Genomic DNA, 20,007 nt, shown 5'->3' on the forward strand with positions numbered 1-20,007 from the left:
TTTCCACCTGCTTCTGGCTGAATTCTAATGATTTCCGTAGCGCCTGGAACTCCGAATGGAGAATTTCTACAAGGCTCAAACGTGCATCAAAACTACTGAGTTTCTTATCTAGAGAGATCAGAACATCTGTTGAGTCGTTCCCCGGTGGTGAAATAGCTCCAGGTGAATCCTCATTTCGCTGTCTCTTGGACTTGGATGAGGTGGAGGGGGTTAACGTGTTGTTTGGTTTCCCTATGACAATTCTGTCGTAACAACGATCTATAAAATCTGTCAGGTTGGCGAAATCCTCCCCGCTGTGCTCCAGAGTGTACCTTTTAAAGACACTATTTTCCTACTTTAAAGAATATTTTGATTAGGCTGGCACAAAATACAATTGATTGAAGCATAAATGTTTGGGCACGTCTAGTCTGAATCTGCCATCTCCCCGGAACTACCTCACATACAGCATTAGCGTCACTTACCTGCCACCAGCGTCACCTACCTGCAGTCCTAGTCTCTTCTTTACTCCAACTATTTTTTCTATTCTTCATTTGTCAGTGTCAGATAGAAAACTTCAATATTTTTTAAAACTGTTCTTTCCTGTTTACATAAGATGCACTGCTACATGCAGCCAGACGGAGAGGTGGGGGTGGGGCCTCGTCAGGGAGTTCTACTGTCATTGCAAACTACCCATAATGTCACTGCTCTGTCTTGATTCAAAGTTGTTTGTCCCTCAGTGGCCCCTTCTGGCTCAGGGCCCCAAGAATTTGCCTGGTTTGCCTCTTGGCAAATGGCACTGGGAGGTGCCTTGTTCAAAAATCCATCTCTTGCAAAAGGTTCATATCAAAACGCTTCTGCCTCTGTTTATGATCATTTATGATTCACTGTAGCATCGGAAATCTGTTTGTTTTTTTTTAGATTGTTTAAAATCTAATATTTAGTAGTCAGCATGTCGAACACAGTGCATATTACAGAGGGATTAAAATATATTTTTTCTTACTGTACTTCATTATTACTAATTTGGCCAGACCTCAAGTCAGAAGGTACTTCTTTGCTCCCTGCAATATGATGTAAAGCAAGCAGGGGGAAGTCAAAGAAGCCAGAAGAGTTTTGATGCCACTTCGGGGGGGCATATGTCCTACTCAGAAAGCCAAAACATCATATACCCTGTTACAATTATATCCTCCAGTCACAGATCACACCATGGTTTATTACAAGATACTTCAGTAAAAGACACTTCACTCGGGTGCTAAAGGAGCACAGTTTGAAAAGAAAATAGGCGATGTGGACATTGGGCAAGTTGGTAAAGTTACACGTTGCCACAAGTTATCTTGTTCCTTCATGTTAGTAATCTGTGGCAAAGACTTAATAATGCGTGGCCATGGGATAACAACTTGTAACGCATGGCCACAAGTTCACCAGACAGGCTCGGTAATTCAGGTTTCTTCATAAAAGACACCACACAGATTTCTGAGCTTCCAACCAAGGATGGAGGGCCACGATCAGAGTGTTTTGCTTGTGAGGCATGTTTGGGCTTCTTTAAAAGGAATCCAAAAGGTAAAATTGCAGCTTCAAGCTATGATGACAGAGCTCAGTGGATGAGCTGGCATCTGGGAGATTTTGCTGAAACATTTAAACATGGACAGATTAATGAAAAAACCTCCTGGGTTCAGGCTTAAAGGTCATCTGGACAGTAACTAAGGATGATGTGTATTTTCTTTGCAGGAGTATAACTTTGCAAAGAATTACAATATGACCTCAAATAAACAAAAAGTCTAAATTGGTGCAAAATCAGAATAATGGGCTGTAAAATATCTCTTTTATGTCACATAAATAGATGCAAAACACACTAAAAGAGGAACACAGACATTGGACATAACCTGATCTAAGAGATGTTAAATAACCAATGTTAAATTCAAAATTAACAATAATAATAATAATAAGATGGAAAATACGAATAAGGACAGTAAATTAAAAAAAAGTCTGTCATTTCTTGGTTTGTCTGAACTTTTTCTTTGCACTGACACAACTGCAAAGATAAACAATCATCAGCTTCTTCACCGGTACTGGATTTTTAGAACATGTTGAAATATCTAGAATATAGATTCTACATAGAGTCACACCAGCCTTCTTTTTAAAAACACTTAAATGTTACAGAACAGAGGATCCATGATGTTGGTTTTGCTAGATAATTCTGTGTCTGTTCTTGTTGAATACAATATTAAAGCAATTCAAAAATCCATGACTGTTGTTGTTTCAGCCCCCTTTTTATGATCCATCATACATTTTATTTAGTAGAGAGGATAGGAACAGGACGCGCTCACTGCCTGAGCATAAGTATATTTCATGTTATGTTAACAGGGCAAAATGATACATCAAAAGCTTAAAATCCATATAAATCACAAAAGGCACCCCAACATGGCATGGTATTACCTTCACATCATGTCAAACTGAATAACCACGGTCATCCCGATAACACATTTCAACTTGATGTCCATAACAGTGGTTTCTACATCTTCAAAGAATATTTCTCTAGACTTCCTGAGTAGTTTAACAATTTTAGTACTTTTTCCATTTTTCTTTAAATAATTATAATATGATTATATTATTATATTATTAAACTAACCAATCTAAACAAGTTCTGTCCTTTTATAACTGTGACACGATCACCTGCCACCAATTTATCTACTGATTGTAAAATCTTCCTGAACAACGTAAGTTGTATCTTCTATATATTTTGTCTTTTCTTATTTTTCTCACAACTTGTTTTTATCTGCTGCTGGTATCAAATTCTGGATTTCTTTAAATTTTGTAAGTATGATGAAGATTGTCGCTTCTGTTGTTGTTTCATCTGGTAAAAAAAAAGTTTCGGACAAGTTAACAAATGATATATTTATGTTTTTGTTGCATTTTAGAAAACTTTGCAACTTTTCTAGAAATTAGGGGTGTTAGCCCAGTCTTGTGACAAAATATTAAATATTAATGTTTGTCCACATGTATAATACATTTGTGAAATGACACTTTTGCTTTTAGGTAATTGTTTTAAGCTGGTTAGCAGCAGATCATATGACACAAACATGACCAATGTGTATAAAACTTTGTAGTCTGTGAATCCAAATTTTTCAAACCCTAACCATTTTTTTATTCTTTCAACCTAATAATACACATAATGTACGTACATTAATTCTGACCTCACCCGTGTACTTTGAACTCCTGAAAGTCAGTAATTGTGGAAGGGAATGCTCAGAAGCAGATTGTGTAAGATATAATTTGAATTGAAAATTAAAACATAGATAAATTAAGATGGAAAACAACTATTTTGACCCCATACCAAATATATAATGAAATTTCAATGTACTTGTCTGTGCACATATAACACAAAGTTTGTTGATACAAAACAATCCAAGTGGGACAAAAACATGAACAAATATTTGGCAAAGAATAAATGACCAAAGAAAACAACCAAAGATACAAACTAACCACAAAATAAGGGTACATGATCCAAAACATTTGCAATGTAGACAACTGGAGACAACTAAACAACTAAAAACAATGTCTGACTTGCTTATAGTACATATTCCATACCTGCTTCATCTAATTCAGAGATGTGGGGGGACTGGAGCCTATCCCAGATGACATGGAGCAAGAGACAAGATGTTACAAACAACCAAAACAACCATACACCCAACTCTCTTGTAGAAACACCAGTTAATATGTGTAGGAAGAAGTACTGGAGAGAACCAGAGGATATCCAAACCAGAAATATTAATGATGTGAAGTGACAGCTCTAACAGCCACACCAACATGTAGCCAATTTTATAGAACATTTTCCATGTCTGTATAGGCCTGTTTCTTCATAATCTTTCAGTTCATCTATGAATAAGTGTGAGTTCTAACCCACCAATTATTATTGCTAAATCAGATCAGTCCAAAGACTTTGTTTAGTCCAAAAAATATGTTGAACATTGGGCCGTGTCTAGATGTCTGTTGTTTATCATCTTAGTGCTAGAGTGCCGTTGGGGATAAGTAATGCTTTAGAAGGACTATAGAAGTAGACTGTACACAATGTTCATATAGTAACCTGTAGTGCAGTCATTGCTGCATCTGAGGCCACGGGATCCACTCACAGGTGAAAACATCATTATGTCTGGAAGAGTTTTGTCTACTGACAGCCACTGTACATTCAGCCACTGTTCTTAGGGTTTTAAGACATTTCTATACCCAACTTTACCATTAGATGTCAGTAATTCTTACACATTGTACCTTAAAATTTCTTTCTTTTTTCTGACATTAGAAGGGAAAGTTCGAGGATCTAGGGCCTGAGTCCAATCTTTTCTACAACATTAAATTTCTTTTGGGATCTCTAGTAGTCAGAGCTGCATCTGGAGACTGTCAGATATTACCAAAGAAGAGACTCTGAGTGCCATGCCAGCCACTTTGCATTATAGACAATGAGTTGTAGCTACTCACAGATTTATTACGTATGTTTGTACAGAAATCCGGTTTTTATTTTTTATCCTAATATATCCATGAAATATGACTGAATAATATTGTAGGAAAGAGATGTTATTTCACTTCTGGGTTTTGTTGCAGTTCAAAATTGTTCAAATATTTTGCAGGAAGAGATGTAAAAATACAGATATAAATACAATGCAACCACATGTTTAATCAAACATGAATCTCTTTAGAAATCCCCCATCATAAGAATTTTTGTGCATTAAAACCAACAAGCTGCGTGTGAGACATCTTTGAATAGAAATCTGCTCTGCTCTTAGGAATGCAGTAAAACCTTGTCATATTGATTTAACCTGGCTGGAATCTGTCACTTCAGCATACACAGCTGTTAATACACCCACACTGTTTTCATGACTCCCTGAAGTCAGTTTCTTTTCTGCACTGCTCTGATCATTTTCAGGGAAGGCCTCGTGGGAGATAATGAAACCCAAAGGAGGATTTCTCAGCACCTGAGCATGTGCTTTTCAGTTTTCTGCAAAGTTCAAGAGAGCCAGCATAGTTGGCTGTTGTCAGGAAGGAAAAATGCATGGTTTTAAGGACACTTATGAACACACAGGAAGAGGTTAAGATTAAAACAACCTAATTTAAGACCAACAGCAAACAAGTACAAACACAGAGTCCACATACATGCACAGGTGCATGGGTGTGTCATCTCCACCTACAGGAGGTACATCTTAGGATGCTGGAAACTTGGCATGAGTTCGGAGCCGAGCGTGTGTGTGTGTGTGTGATATATGTGTCACATGCACAACACAGTGTGTTATGACTGTTGCCACCTGCTCTTTACAGACACAACAGCTCTTTGACATGTTGGTTATTTCTAGATAACTTAAAAGGTTAAATGGATTTATTCCAGTTGGAATTACATGCTTAGAAATTATTTTGAGAAGAGTTCATGACTTCTGTGTTTTTTTAAGCTTGTATTAAAATATGTTCCAATAAAAGAATCATATCTAGATGCTGCGTTCTGAAATCATCATGAGGATATCATGTGACTTTTTCTTTCTTTCTTTCTTTCTTTTTTTTTTTTTGTCTGAAACTGAAACTTCAAAGAAAATCCAACTCACACTCTCCAGTGTTGTCCCTTTTCCAACATCTCAATAATATGATCCATCTGTGGTCAAACCATCATTCTAGCTGCTTCCAGCAACATGTAACTGTTCTATTCTATCAGTAGGTCTTACACACAGTTTCTACTCCAGATTTATTTCCTTCTTGACTCATTTATCTATTAGAAAAATTAGGCTGATGATCAGTCATAATCAGGCATTTTTAAAGGTAAAAATATATTAGAAATCAAAAATGGCAAAACCAGACACGGCCCCAGCGGCAAGGTCCACCCACTCATAAGTCAGGCCCTCCCACTCAGCCTTTTCTTTTTAAATTATATACTTTTCAACATTATTTTTATTTATGATCATTTAACAGTTAATTTTATGGTGGTACTAAATTATCAAAAGTAGAATCAGTTCCTATATTTGTTTGTTTGTTTTTTTTTTCATTGAGAAAACTTCTGACAAATTTCTCCAGATATTTGCAAGTTGTGTGTGTGTGCTAGTATATTAAATCTATGTGTGTGTGTAATCACCAAATCCTGCGAAAACTTAAAAAAACATAATGCTTTCTTTAAGTTATCGCAATATTTTGCACAGTCATTTATTAGTTTTAGTAAAGCAGTAGCAGACTAATAATGATAATAACACCCAGAGTTGGACAGTGGACATAAGAAATGGGTCCAATGATAACATGTGTCAGGTGTCACACAGCAAGAATCAGACACTTCCAGCAGTTTGGATGATTCCAGCAATGTGAGGAGACCTAGCAAGATAGCAACAGCTGCAGCAACTACATGTGTCCCTCCTCTGGAGCATCGTCTGCAGCTTGATAAAACTCAGTCCGACTCGTCCTTACTAAGTGTAGTATGTTGCAATTACATGTTTAGTACGTCCGGTTTCTGTCTGCTGCAGATGTTTCCTGATGTTTTACAGAGTTGAAGTTGCATAAAATGAAACTGGGTGAGTTTGGCGGAGCTCTAGTTTCTTTCTCTAAAATGAACTTATGTAAACTTGTACTGAGAGTTCCACCACGGTTCCTCTTTTGCTGGGATGCTGAGCATTTATGTTGTTTTGTGTAATATTTGATCCATGGATCCGAACATCTCTCACATACGTAATGTTGCTGTTTAGTTTTTTTTGATAAGCTGATCTTGACCTCTGGCAGTCTGTTATTTACTCAGAAGTCTTATTATTGGTTGAAATGACTAGATTGACTTGGTTATTCATAAATTTAATGTTTTCTGTTAAATCTGTCCTGTTACATCTGATATCTGCTGGATCCGATTTTAAGTGTTAAATCTGCCATTTAAAGGGTTAACATAATTAAAATAATTTAAATGTTCGGTAGTTTTGAACATTAAGTCAACTCTGGCAAATTTAGAAGTCTTCTTTGGAGTGGCTCAAAGGGTGTGTGTTTGGGGGGCACCACAAAGCAGCTGTGTTTAGGGCACCCTGTAGTAACGGCCCTGTTGGAAAGCCCAATGTCCAAGGGTGTGATGCCATGTAGTTGGGTTTTCAGGTTTTTGTTTCATGGGGTAATTCACTAATTCATTGCACAGTCACTGGTTGAAATGTTAAATAAATAAATAAGGAGGTGCCCTATGACACATTTCTTTAGGTTTAGGTTATGCTCGTTTTGCCCGTCTTGATTATTATATATTTTTTTCTAATAGTCTAAAGTGCATGGCTGTCTGTGTGTATGTGTATGTGCTTGTACGCGGCCATGTGACAGACCGTCCAGGGTTGACCAGCCTCCCACTCACGCCCCCTCCCCGTTTTTTGTACTCAATCTAAAGGATCGTATTACTGGCTGCTCTCCCCTCACCGCTGAGCCCACCGCCTCTGCACCAATCACAGCCTTTACATACGAGCTCATGCATGCACGAACACACACGCACTCAGACATAAACACGCGCTCACGCCGACACATCGGTTCTCTCTGCGCTGCCCTCGCATGCGTCCCCGCCGACACCGCGTAGCGCTGGCTGCGCCAAGATGAGCGTGGTCGCCCCGGTACCATCCGAACGGTACCAACCCACCGCCTGACTAAGTCTGAGAGAAAGCGAGAGAGAAAACGAGAGAGGCACCATCTTTCCCTTAAAACCCACCTTACCTCCGCCAAGAGGAAACCGCAGGGCAAGCCGTTTGTTTCGGCATCTTTCTTTCTTTCTTTTTTTTATTTTTGCACCCCTCCTCCTCTTTCTGTTTCTGCATCCCTCTGTCATTGTCGGTTGAAGGAGAACCTGAAGAGGCCAGTCCTGGTTTGTGGGAATACATTTTTGTCTCTTTTATTTTCCCTGCTGGGTGTTGGTAGCGCGCAGTTGGTGTGCGCTCTTGCAAATTCCGGTGAATGGTGGATTTGGCAAACATGGAGACCGTGGAGAAGGAATGCGGGGCCCTCGGGGGTCTATTCCAGGCAATTGTCAACGACATGAAGGTAAATGAGATGTTTTTCTTCTTTGTTTTCACCCTTCATTTTCATTGGATCTGTGATCATGATTCAACGCATGTGCTTCCTGTGATCTACATCCTAATCATGATGGACCCGGTGTCTCGCCCCCAAAGGTGTGTAGAGGTAGCCAATATGTAGAATGCTCACATATCTCCTAAAACGGCTCATATTGGCGATATTTATTATCAAGATGAATGAATGAATGCTGGTTATGTTTTACAATCCGTGATGAGGCGGGTAGTTAGTGAATCCCGATACCAGCCATCTCCTTCACCCCCAGATTTAGGCTGCGCATGTAAACGTCAAATCATCCATTTTCGGACGTGATCCTCAAATCACCCCCCTCCCTTTCCTTCCTGAAAACACAACAAATAAACTCAAATCAAACAAAAAACAGGACCACAACACAAATTTAACACGCCGTTCTTTCATAAGATATCTTATCACCATTTGGCTAATTTGGGGATGAGGCGCACGGTGTCGGTCGTGTTGCGACGTGAAAGCCGCTGTGGCTCATTAAGGGGGCGTCTGTGAGTGTTTAATAAATCAGGAGCTCCTTTTATCTGGACTGATTTATAGGAAAAATTCGTAGGAAATCTGGTCGGAATCAAATCAGATGTGCGTCCTGGTTGACACATTCCGTTACACGGGCTGCACGTGTAAACCAGAAATGATTCATTAGCACCTGTATCGTCTTTTTTTTTTATTACAAGCCAACATCTGTTGTTGGACTAATGGATGCAAACGTGACTGTTGCCTCTTCGTATCGTCTTCGTCTTAACGCTTTCTGCGCGCCTCCGTCAGAGTGCAGCGTCATTGATTTTCTGTCAGGAGGATCTGGCACGAAAACACTGAAGGCGTGAGAAGCCACGCAGCCGTCAGACACCCAGCCTCCGTACCCCGTATAGACTTTTCTGTTTGTCTGCTTTCTCTGCCGGCCTGTCTGTCTGTGTGCCTGTATGGACTGTATGTTAATCTGCTGCATATGGCTGCAGCATGGCACTCAGAGACTGCTTCCAGGCCTCAGTGATACCCACCCAAGTTAAATACTGCTATGCGATGGTGGAGATTAAAACTGTTTATTAAATTATTTAAAACACAGACTCTACATGTCAGATTCTGGCAGCTCTGCCTGCTTGTCTGTCACTCTGATTTCTCATTGGTTGTCATGTATCCCATCTATTTTGTATTTAGAGGTGAACTGAATGTCTCCTCTCCCTCCATTTTTGTGAGAATAATTATTCTTCTTTCACCCCTAAATTTCATATTATGTGTATGGCCCAAAATCCCAGAGGTCACAGTGTTAAACTCTCATTGTGCTACAAGGACAGATTACTGACTTTCTGTCCCTATTGGCAGTGATAGAAAAGGATGCACAGATACAACACACATATCGAATCAGAGGTTTAGGTTTACGCACACCGGACACATTGTTAGGTCCACCTGTTCAACTTCTTCTTAACACAAATATCAAACCAGCCAATCATATCGCAGCAACTCCATGCATTTTGTCATGTAGACATGAACATGATGACTTGCTGAAGCTCAAACCGAGCATCAGAATGAGGAAGAAAGAGAATTTAAGTGACTTTAGTAAATGTGGCATGGTTGTTGGTCTTAGTATTTAAGAAACTGCTGATCTACAGGGATTTCCACACAACCATCTCTAGGGTTTACAGAGAATGGTCTAAAGAAAAGGACATATCCAGTGAGCAGCAGTTGTCTGGACCAAAATGTCTTGTTAATTTCAGAAGTTAGAGGAGAATGGGCAGACTGGTTGGAGATGATAGAAAGGCAACACGAAGTTAAATAAGCACTGGTTCCAACCAAGGTCTGCAGAACAGCATCTCTGAACACACAACACGTCCAACCTTGAAGCAGATGGGCTACAGCAGCAGAAGACCACACCGGGTGCCTCCTGTCAGCTAAGAACAGGAAACTGAGGCTACAATTCACACACACTCACCTACACTGGACAATAGAAGATGGAGAAACATTGCTGGTCTGTTGAGTCTTCATTTCAGTTTCACATTTAAAGGGTCAGAATTTGATTGAAACAACATGAAAGTCTGGATCCATCCTGCCTATGAACAGTCTAGGCTGCTGGGGTAATGGTGTGGGGGATCAAAATCTCTGAAGAATGTTTCCAACACCTTGTTCAATCTATGACACCAAGAATTAAGGCAGTTTTGAAGGTAAAAGGGGGGCCCAGTCCCCACAAAGTGGACCGGATAAAGTGACTTTATATTTTGCAGTGAAGGTAGATTCATCACAGTTTAATCAATATTTAATATCACCAGATGGTAAGATGTAAGATGTTAAGCAAAAAGCTTAAAATGCACAACATAAGATGGGAAATGTTTCTGCAGTCACTTCTGTGTAGACACAAGCCTATGAAATGCAGCAGAGCATCTGGACATATAAAGAAACAGAATTACAGTTTATTTTAGGTGAATTTGCCCCAGAGGGACCGTCACAAGTTCTTGTAACCGTTACTGAAAGTTTGTCTTCTTTTATTTATTTCAGTGTCACAGTAACTGGTCAGTATTAGTATAATCAGTTATATAGTATCTGTTTTAGCTCCTGCGTCGGAGCAAGAGCTTTCTCAGCATGAACGAACCATCTGTCCTGCAAATGTGCTGTGATTGGCTCAGAAACAATGAAAAAGAAAATTAAAAACATTTGTTAAACATCACTGAAGAATGGACCAACAGTTAGGCCAGGGTTAAATGAGTCCGTTTACGATCTTGGAGTTAAAAAATTATTTTAACTAGTTAACCAGCGGCCTGCTGGCAGTTCCAAATCTGTCAGCAGTGGGAATTTGATCTGAACAAGAAGCCTTAAACGGCTCATACCACCATTTATTAGACCCCCTCCATACCTTTAAACAAAGTCCCATACTGGTTACTATACGGTTAACTAGTGTGCAGATATTGCACAACTGATTTTACACTCTTGATAGCACCAAATAAATCAAGATTAAATGTTGGCTGTATCACACATTCAACCAATCAAAATTTGCAACATTAGAGTAAAAAACAAAACAAAAAAGTGCATGAAAGTTTAAAGTATATTTTCAAATAAACTGAAATGGTGATAGTGTATAGTATAGTATCTGTTTCTTTTTCTTCCCATTCCAAAATAACATTATGTACTTTGCAACTAATTATTTTATTGTCTCAGGTTCTGATGGCCAAAGAAATCTGTGTGAGAATAATTCCCGTGTGTGTGTTTGGCTGCCACAAAATGAGCAAATTTGTAACCCTGCAGTATTAATAGGATGACCACAGTGAATGCCACACAGCTGCCACAACCACCATCTTCCCTTAAACCCGTATATACACAAATGCATTAAGACTTGAAATTAGATGTCAAGTATAGAACTTGCTTGCTGGATCCTAAATATGCATCACAACAAGGATCTGTCCGGTCTGGTCCATTCAGTGCATGGTAGAGGTGGGTGGTTGTTGGCCTGCTGGCTCCAGCCGCCCAGCTATCGTCGCTCTTCTCTGGGCCTCATTAACAGCAACCTGCAGCAGTGGGTTTGTGCCAACAGCATGGCTTGTTGCTGTTCCCACCATCCGCCACAGCAGGCCTCCATCGATCCATCAACTCATTGATCCATCTATCTATTCATTTTCTATACCTGCTTAATCCAGTTCAGGGCTGTCGGCCAGGTCTTGTGCCTCCTGATGCCCAAATCTTCCTCTTACTCCTACCCTGTTGGAAACACAGGGGCTTTGGAGTATCCCATGTTAATTTTTAAAAATTATATTTGAACGGTAAGGAGGGTTTTACCATGATGGTCCATTTAAGAAACTAACTTCTCCATGAAATGTCCTAAGTTTAAATTTGCTGATGTCAGTCCAAATCTGTGGCAGCAAAGCCTAAGCCCAGTTCCAACCAACGCGTTCGGCTCGGTTTGATGCGGATAGCGACAGATGCTGCAGCTATGGGATAGGATAGGACATCTTAGCAGTGCGACACCCTCCTTGAATCATGGATGTCCAGCAGTTTGTCTTCTTTCTTCTCAGCATGAGGTTTTAAACTACAAAAAATCCTTAGAATAATTAAACATGGTAAACGGTTCCTGCTTTGTTTTTATTGTCGAGTCACACAGGAAGTGATGATTCTTTAATGTATCAATCAGTGGATTGCAGTGTGTTAAGCTCCACCCTTTAGTGTTGGATTGGTGAGACTGGGAACCCAACCAGAGGATCCTAAAAAAGCAGGATGGCTCAGATCGGACATTGTGCAACCCCTCCCAGTTTGTGCATGTGGAAATGAAAATAATAATAAAAATAAAACAAAGAAACAAACACACAAACACCAAAGTTACAAGTACCAACCCATCCTATACTGAGCTGGGCTTCTTGGTAGAAGCGGGGCTTCATGTCATTTCTGCAGGACCTGGGCTGTAGACAAATGCAAACATCTGACATTGTTTGTCTTGTGGTTGAATTACTCAGTAGATCCATGTGTACTGTGGTGAACATGGAGGATGTTGTTCTGGGGCTGTGTAATGGGATTCATCTACCATGCAGATCGTAAATTAGGACAGTGTCAAAGGTTTGAGATGAAAACAAACAACAGAATGCCCATCCCTCTAACCAAAGCAGATACACACTGCACGGCAACACACTACAGGATGAAGGTAGAAAGTGAACAGGCTCTCATTATGTATCAGAATCAGCTTGTTCTTACAAACATATATGGACACACACACACACTCACCTAATAATTACTCACAGAATTTCACGTTGAAGGTTTCTCTCTGCCTCTCCTTGTTTTTCTTTGTTTCATCTATTATTTATTTGGCTTCTAATCATCGTCCTGTTTGTCATCCACTCTGATATATATGGGTCACTACTTATTGGGCTACAAAACACTCCTGCCCTAATCTGGAATGGGTGAACTCCATAAGCTGCAAGTAGGCAAGAGCGTTTGTGAGTGGAAGAGAATCATTGAGTCGTCAGCCCTCAAAGTAGGTTTTTCCTCACAGGAAACTATGTGTCTTTAATCAGTGTTTATGGCTCAACACGGAAGAAACTATTTGTCAGATGAAACAAAAGAGCTAATGGCAATGCTTTGTTGGTTCTTGGAAACAGGCTGGTTTTTGACAGCTGTGGTTATCGAATTGATGTTAGAAATGTGCAACCAAAGAGACGCTGCAGTGGAAAGACATTTTTTAAAATAGCATGCAGTGATTGTGAACAGCTCTATTTCTGCTTGAACCCCCACTCGATTCACATGCTGATGCTTTAACTCCACAACAGAAGTGCACATAATTACATAATTACGTGTAGGGATTTGAGAAATGTATGAAAATGCAGATTCAGCATTAAAACAAAGGGAGGAAAGAAAAGCAGACAAGGCACTAAATTCTCCACAGCAAAAAATAAAGATAAAAATAAATAAATACATAAAATTCAACAACTTCTAAAATCCTAAACATGTATTGATTTTTACAATGGATCAAATATATTTTTTTCATCTTATATGCAGCTGCTTTTTCTGTGTATGAATCCAGTCTGATCTGGAAAATTTGGCTCTACATTTTATCCATAATTTCTAAAACAATTACTCCTCTAAAGGTTTTTATTTAACTGCAGCCTTATGTCAAGTAGCTTTCACCAACATGTACATTTAGAGCAAATTAGTCACAGACAGGCTTCTGAATTTGGCCAGATAGGGAGGCCATTTTTAACAAACGCCATCTTAGAAGAATTCATTGCCTAAAACAGTCCAAAATCACCCAGTATGGGATTATTTTGATCCTGAGCAGGATTAAACCAGGAAGCTGCAAGTGGCGTAATGAAACATGCAGGGAGGTGGGATAATATGAGTTACAGGGATGACAGCTCTCAGGCACTGAGACTGACACAGTTGACACTTGTCACATGCTAGAAATGCATTTTCTCAAGGGATGAAGAGCGTTATGTAGAGGTGCTAAAAAAAAGGTGCATGGACAGAGAAACACTCATTCTGTTCCCCTTTACATAATCTGGTTTGCATGTTAGCAAACTAAAAGGGCAAAAAAAAAGTATTAATATTAGTATTAATATTATTACGAGACTTCATGGCTCTCAGTGTTGTCTCAGTGTTCTTCATGTCTTCCTGTAAGATGTTGTGAACGTTCTACATCTCCCAAGTGCTTACACAAACACTTATTCAGAGAAAGAAGGGAATAGATGGACGTCTCTAATGACCTTTGCTCTGATGGTTACTAGTTTGACACTCATCCTGCACAATGTTTGCTAAAGTCATCGCACGTCTGTTAATCTCTCACCATCTCTCCTTTCGTTTCCTACATTGCTCTTACCTGTAAATGGTTGAGGTTAGAATTTGTGTATGTGGTTAGCTCATCATCATAGAAATTACAGGTTTAGACATTTATAAAAATCAACATGACTTACATATTTTTCAGTTTATTTTTGCGACTGTGAACGCTGCATGAGTCAAAACAACAGCCTATGTACGTCAACATTTAGAAAACAATCCTATTAACAATCCTACATGTTTTCTGGCTAAACTTGGCTGAATATTTTACCTGCACATGAGATGTGGGTTAGTGAAACTGCCATTTGGTTTCATTTTTTTTACTTGGGAAATGAAACCCAAGGTAACACACATACTCATGGATTCACAACAAGAGTCAAACTGTTGTATTCCCACATCAGCAGATTGGTTTGACACTGTTTAGAAAGTGTTGTTCTTCCTTTTTCTCCTCCCACTTCTCCCTTCCTCTTTCATTTCTCAGCAGGTCCTCCACCCGAGGCTCCTCTCTCCTTGCATGTTTGTAATCTTTATTTGCATCATATGCAATTTCACTTTGGTCTGTCTTTTGCTGCAGAGAATAAGAATAATGGAAATTGAACAGTGGTGCACAGCACAAATTGCTAGGGGGTTGGGGGGTATTCATACTGTGTCAAAGCAAAAAAATCCCTCAAGGCTCTGTCATGCATCCTCCTTGTGAATTATAATCACACACAGGTCACAGGGGGACATGCAAAGCACAGGTCACGTTTACGGTCAGCAGACAGCTGTGGACACTGCAGGGCATTAATGTAACAGTGGTAAGAAGATGGTAAAATGTAAACATGAAAAGGGATTGAGTTGACAAGGCGACGATTTACGCCTACCAGCCTAATGTAATGGTAGGGAAACACTGAATCTGTGTCAGATATCTGCCGTAGTATTTTACACATAATTTTGTAAAGGTAAATAGTGTGGATATAAAACCAAAGAAAAGTAAAAAAAAAAAAAAAAAAAACGTTAGTGTCCGCTTCACATAAGTGACCAAAACTACTTACATCAGCAAATTGGTCCCATGTCATGCAAAGAATTTGACAGTTGTTCAGAACATTTTCCTACTAGTTGTACACTTTTTGGATTTTGCCATGAAGTTGTGGGAAATTCTCTGTTTATTTAATTTTTTAATTTTTTCTTTTTTTTTCTTTCTTATTATGTGTAATGGATGCTTCAGATACTTCTGGCTTAACGATGAATATGAATATCTCTTTGTAATGATGCAGCTGTAGCTCTAAACCACCATTAAATCATAGTACAATATGTTAAAAACTCTGATAAAGTGGAGCCGATCTACATTAGATGAAGTTTTAGTACAGGCAGTTCAGATGAGGCCTCCAAAAAGGCTATTTTGGCAATCTGTTCGCATAGTCCCCCAAATGGGGGATGTCAGGTTTTAAAGATTAATTTGATTTTTGTCTGTAGTTGTTCACAGTTCAAAGTGAGCACAGATACAACCACCTTGCCACCACATATGTCTACAATGTGCAGAAGTTTTAGATAGAAGTTGTGAAAGTTTTTATGACAAATATAGACAGACAGCATGACAGAGTGCTGCAGAGGCAAAATGCAGCTGTGAGACAACCCACACAGTCTCTGTATTGCTTATGTACACTGCTGCCAGCAGACTTATGGGCTTCTGTGTTATAACTTTACTGCTTATCACAAGATTTGCAAAGACCGACTTCTGAGCAGATAAGTCCTGTTAAAACACTGTAAAATCACGTCTGTGGTTCTGTTTTGTGTGTTTCAAAATGGGGTTTAATATTCAAACTCTGAGTAAACAAGGCACGGTTTTACACTTACTTTTCTGGCCAGTAAAGTAAGTTTACCCCATTTTCTCCTCAACCTTTTACTTTTTTGCTAGTTTCCCTTTCACTTCTACATAAACCTGTAGTTGCTTGAAATGGCTAGCATTAGCTAGCAGTACTTCTGTAACAGAGCATGATTAGCAAGACACAAGTGAAGTGAACTTCTGTCGCACTCACAAGGTGCCAGTAGCTCTGTAGCTTTCTTCAGACTGAAACAGTAGTCTGGTAATGTGTCGTATGCAGGGTGTAACCTGCAGGACTTCCAGTTACGCCCACTCATACCATTCAACATACAGATAAAATCTTCGATCTTTAAAGCTGTGAATTATCTTACTGACATCTTCAGTGGCCATACAGTTTTAAATAAGTTCACACATTTTGTCACTGCTACTCTGAGAACAGATCACAGTTGATCTCTAATTCAGCTAAGATCACTGTAATCAATTATCCATCAGTCTATGCAACAGCATCCTTTCCAATGTCCTCATTAAAGTGAAATATTGGCATCACAGAAATATATAAGTCTATATGGGGCAGCTGTAGCTCAGTGGGGAAAGTGGTTTGATTGCTGATTTTTCCATCTCAGTGGTACCCTTGATCTGTTACCCCAGTTAAAATTGGAAGTCTGTGCAGAACTTTTTGAGTTGCAGCTCATTTATGCTCTATACGCTAAATACTCATACAGACACAAACTGAGCCCTATGTTGGTTCTCTGCATCCTTTTCATGCACATTTTGATATGTTTTCATAGAGATTGTGGATGCTTACCCAGATGTAGAAAATAGAGCCGTACCACCAGCTACCACAGGGGGGCAGTGTTGAGCACTATAACTGCAGTGTGACCAGCAAAAGGAGCAAAGAAGAAGAAGACACAACATATTTAATGGCTCACATGCCACTGGCATCTACTATTCTGCCTTTTTTATGTCTCTTTCTGATGATGTGCATTATCATGATCTCCTCCACCATCACCATATTTGTTATTGTCTGTAAAGAAACGTTGGAACTTGGAGGTGAACTCGGAGATGAACTCTAAACTTTTTGCTGTCCTCAGTGGATGTATTGCCCAATCATGCCATCACAAAGGATGCACGGAACTATGTGTGGGACTATGAAGGCAGGGATGTTTGACACCTTTTTACGTACATAAAGGGAGCATAAATAGGCCTTCGGCCTAGTGAGAGACGTAACAGTAAGTTCAACAACAGACATCACCAAAAGTGTTGTTTGGTGGGGCTTGACCAAATAAACTATTCAGTTAGAAACACAACACCTCACAAAAGAGGTTTGTCAGCTTCTGGTTGGATTTAGGCAACAACATTAAGTAGTTAGAGGTAAAAAAAAAAATATATGATTTGGACCTAAATACATTATTTTTAAAATACAACCGTCACTTCGTGGTTGAGTTTGGATATAAGTCACCGGTTTACAAATAAAAATCCAAAAGTTATTTGTAAGGAATAAAAAAAAACAAACATTACGATTTAGTCTAAAATATAACCTTTGCAGCATTCAGTCTCCTTAAAGGGCACCGTTTTTTCTTTACACATGCAGCTGCTCTGATGACCACTAGAGGTTGTATTGTCTTCGAACATAATTATCGGCTGTTTCTCCCTTCATGAAGAAACGACTTTGGATTGTTTTTGGGAGAACATTTGTGTAACACAGATGTTGTAGCTGTAGTTTAGGAGGTTGAAGAGAGGGCCACGTTATCCTAAAATCAACAATGAAATCTCAGATGATGCTTACTGGTCTTTGCAGCCTTTACAGCAGGGATCTCCAACTCCGGTCCTCATGAGCTACTATCCTGCAGGTCAGGGATTCTACCCTGATGCAACACACCTGACTCAAATAACTAGGTCATTAACAGGCTTGTGCAGAGGTGTGTTGTAGTAGGAGACATCTAAAACCTGCAGGACAGTAGCTCACGAGGACCAGGGTTGGAGACCCCTGCTTCACAGACATCTTGTGTGCTTCATGTATGACCAGCTTGTGGAAGAATCAGCTCAACATTGCATTTTATGTGAACTGCTCTTTGGATGAAATATTTGACACAGTTTGTTGTGATAAATATTTAACATTGAAGCAGTATTTACATAGCAGTGTAGCCCAAATCAACCCTGATTGTGTTGTTATAAAGTTATATTTCAGGATGGAGTATTCTTCATCCTTCAGGTAAAGGACTGTATGGGCATTAATGAAAATTTTATTTGACCAATTGTTGTCCATCTTTTTAAAAGCCTGTGACAGTTACATCCCGTGACTCTGGGCCATGTTGCAGGAATAAAGATGTTCTGTGGAAGCGTATTATTAGTCCAATCTGTGATGTGTTTTTGTGTTTGTGTGGTCCAGAGAGACTTCCCACCAAATCACTGTTGTTGAGGCTTAAGTGTGTGCCAGCAGAGAGGGGGCAAAAAGACAGATCTCCCAATGTTGTGGTTCCTGTATGTGCGTGAAATATCTTGTGCCTTCAGAACTGTTGGTACTTTACAAGCTCGGACAACAGAGGACCAACTATGACTTTATCAAGTGTATCTGTCTTTATGTTATGCAGTGGACACACAGCAAGAGAATGAACCTATTCTTGTAATATATTAATACCATTATTGAAGTTAAGAGAAATTTATTTTTCACAGCTTAATTTTTAAGTAGAATACTTTTAATTTATTGTTTAAGAAAAGTTTTGGAAGCCTTTTAATATAGTAAGCACTACTTCTTGTTTAAAGAACTAGAAAAGCTTTAACTTAATCTGTTATAGCATAGTCATGTAAACTTGAATCATACATGGATTTACTTCAGGAAATACACTAATAATAAAACCAATAATACTGATTTCACACCTACATGGTCAGGATATTTCAGCTTTGAGGTTAGTTGTATCTTAAGAATATATATATATATATATATATATATATTATATATATATATATATATAATATATATATATATATATATAATTTTTGTTTTTATCAAATTGATCTAGGTGTGAAAGTGTTGGATTATAGATAGGCAAAACTGCAAACTTACCAAAGTATCTGTCTTTCAGTTTACATTTTACTCAATAACAAAAAGCATTTCATTTTTAAAGGAAAATTCATGACTGAAACAACCCTTTTGGTCACCACATTAGATGCCAACGTGCCAGCAGGATCACAGGCCATGTAAAGGAGCATCTCTCTCATTTGAGCTTGTTAAAATTTCTGAGGTCGTTAGGGCCCCGAGGCTCGTTAGGGCCAGTACAGATGAATGGGGAGCACTGGTTGTGGAAGGCATGAGGCTGCTTGGGAGTCAGCCAAGACAGCTTCACTCAGTTAGTCCTTTGTCAGGCCTGTCAAAGCCTTCTCATCAAACTCAGCTGTTCACTGTACAACACATTGATCATTATGAACAGGCCAGAGACTGACACAGAGAATAACAATGAATGTAGCAAATCAATACTATCCAGTTCATTTCAAAAGAAATAACTTGATGAGAAGACACATCCATTCATGCTCCATATATCTGATTTTCATTGGAAAGTGAATGCGTTTATATGGGATTTATATTTGTATGTGCTTATGAATATGATTAGCATGATTAGTGGACTGAACAGTGATATTTATTCAGTGGTATAAAAAAAACAATCATTGCTTGTCAAAACAGAAGAAGCAAATCAATGTCTGTTTGTAGAGAGACTGAGGAGCAGGGTCAGTAAATTGGTAAATGATATAGAATGGCAATATGTATAACAGCAAAAACAAACAAAAAACAACAACAACAAAAAAAAAAACGCTAACCTGTGTTGCTTTAAACAGTGTGTGAAACAATAAGACAAGGAGAGTAAACAACAAATGTAAAGATCACAAAACAAGGAAAACTATAAAAGTGAACATTCCTGAATGGTGTT

The 20,007-nt window shown here is 39.0% G+C and overlaps 1 protein-coding gene across 6 annotated transcripts in view; it reads left to right on the forward strand.

Annotated features, from left to right (window-relative positions):
* Positions 1 to 7,485: 7,485 nt before the first annotated feature.
* mtss1lb (MTSS I-BAR domain containing 2b) overlaps positions 7,486 to 20,007 on the forward strand; it is a 90,972-nt gene continuing 78,450 nt past the window's right edge. For all 6 annotated transcript variants that reach the window (XM_041974856.1, XM_041975107.1, XM_041974927.1 and 3 more), the window contains exon 1: positions 7,486 to 7,986. In XM_041974856.1, coding sequence (XP_041830790.1) covers positions 7,900 to 7,986 — 87 coding nt within the window. In that variant the 5' untranslated portion in view covers positions 7,486 to 7,899. The remainder of the gene's footprint in view (positions 7,987 to 20,007) is intronic.

The sequence above is a fragment of the Melanotaenia boesemani genome, chromosome 1 (genome assembly GCF_017639745.1).
Source record: "Melanotaenia boesemani isolate fMelBoe1 chromosome 1, fMelBoe1.pri, whole genome shotgun sequence".
In the NCBI taxonomy this organism is placed as follows: Eukaryota; Metazoa; Chordata; class Actinopteri; order Atheriniformes; family Melanotaeniidae; genus Melanotaenia; species Melanotaenia boesemani.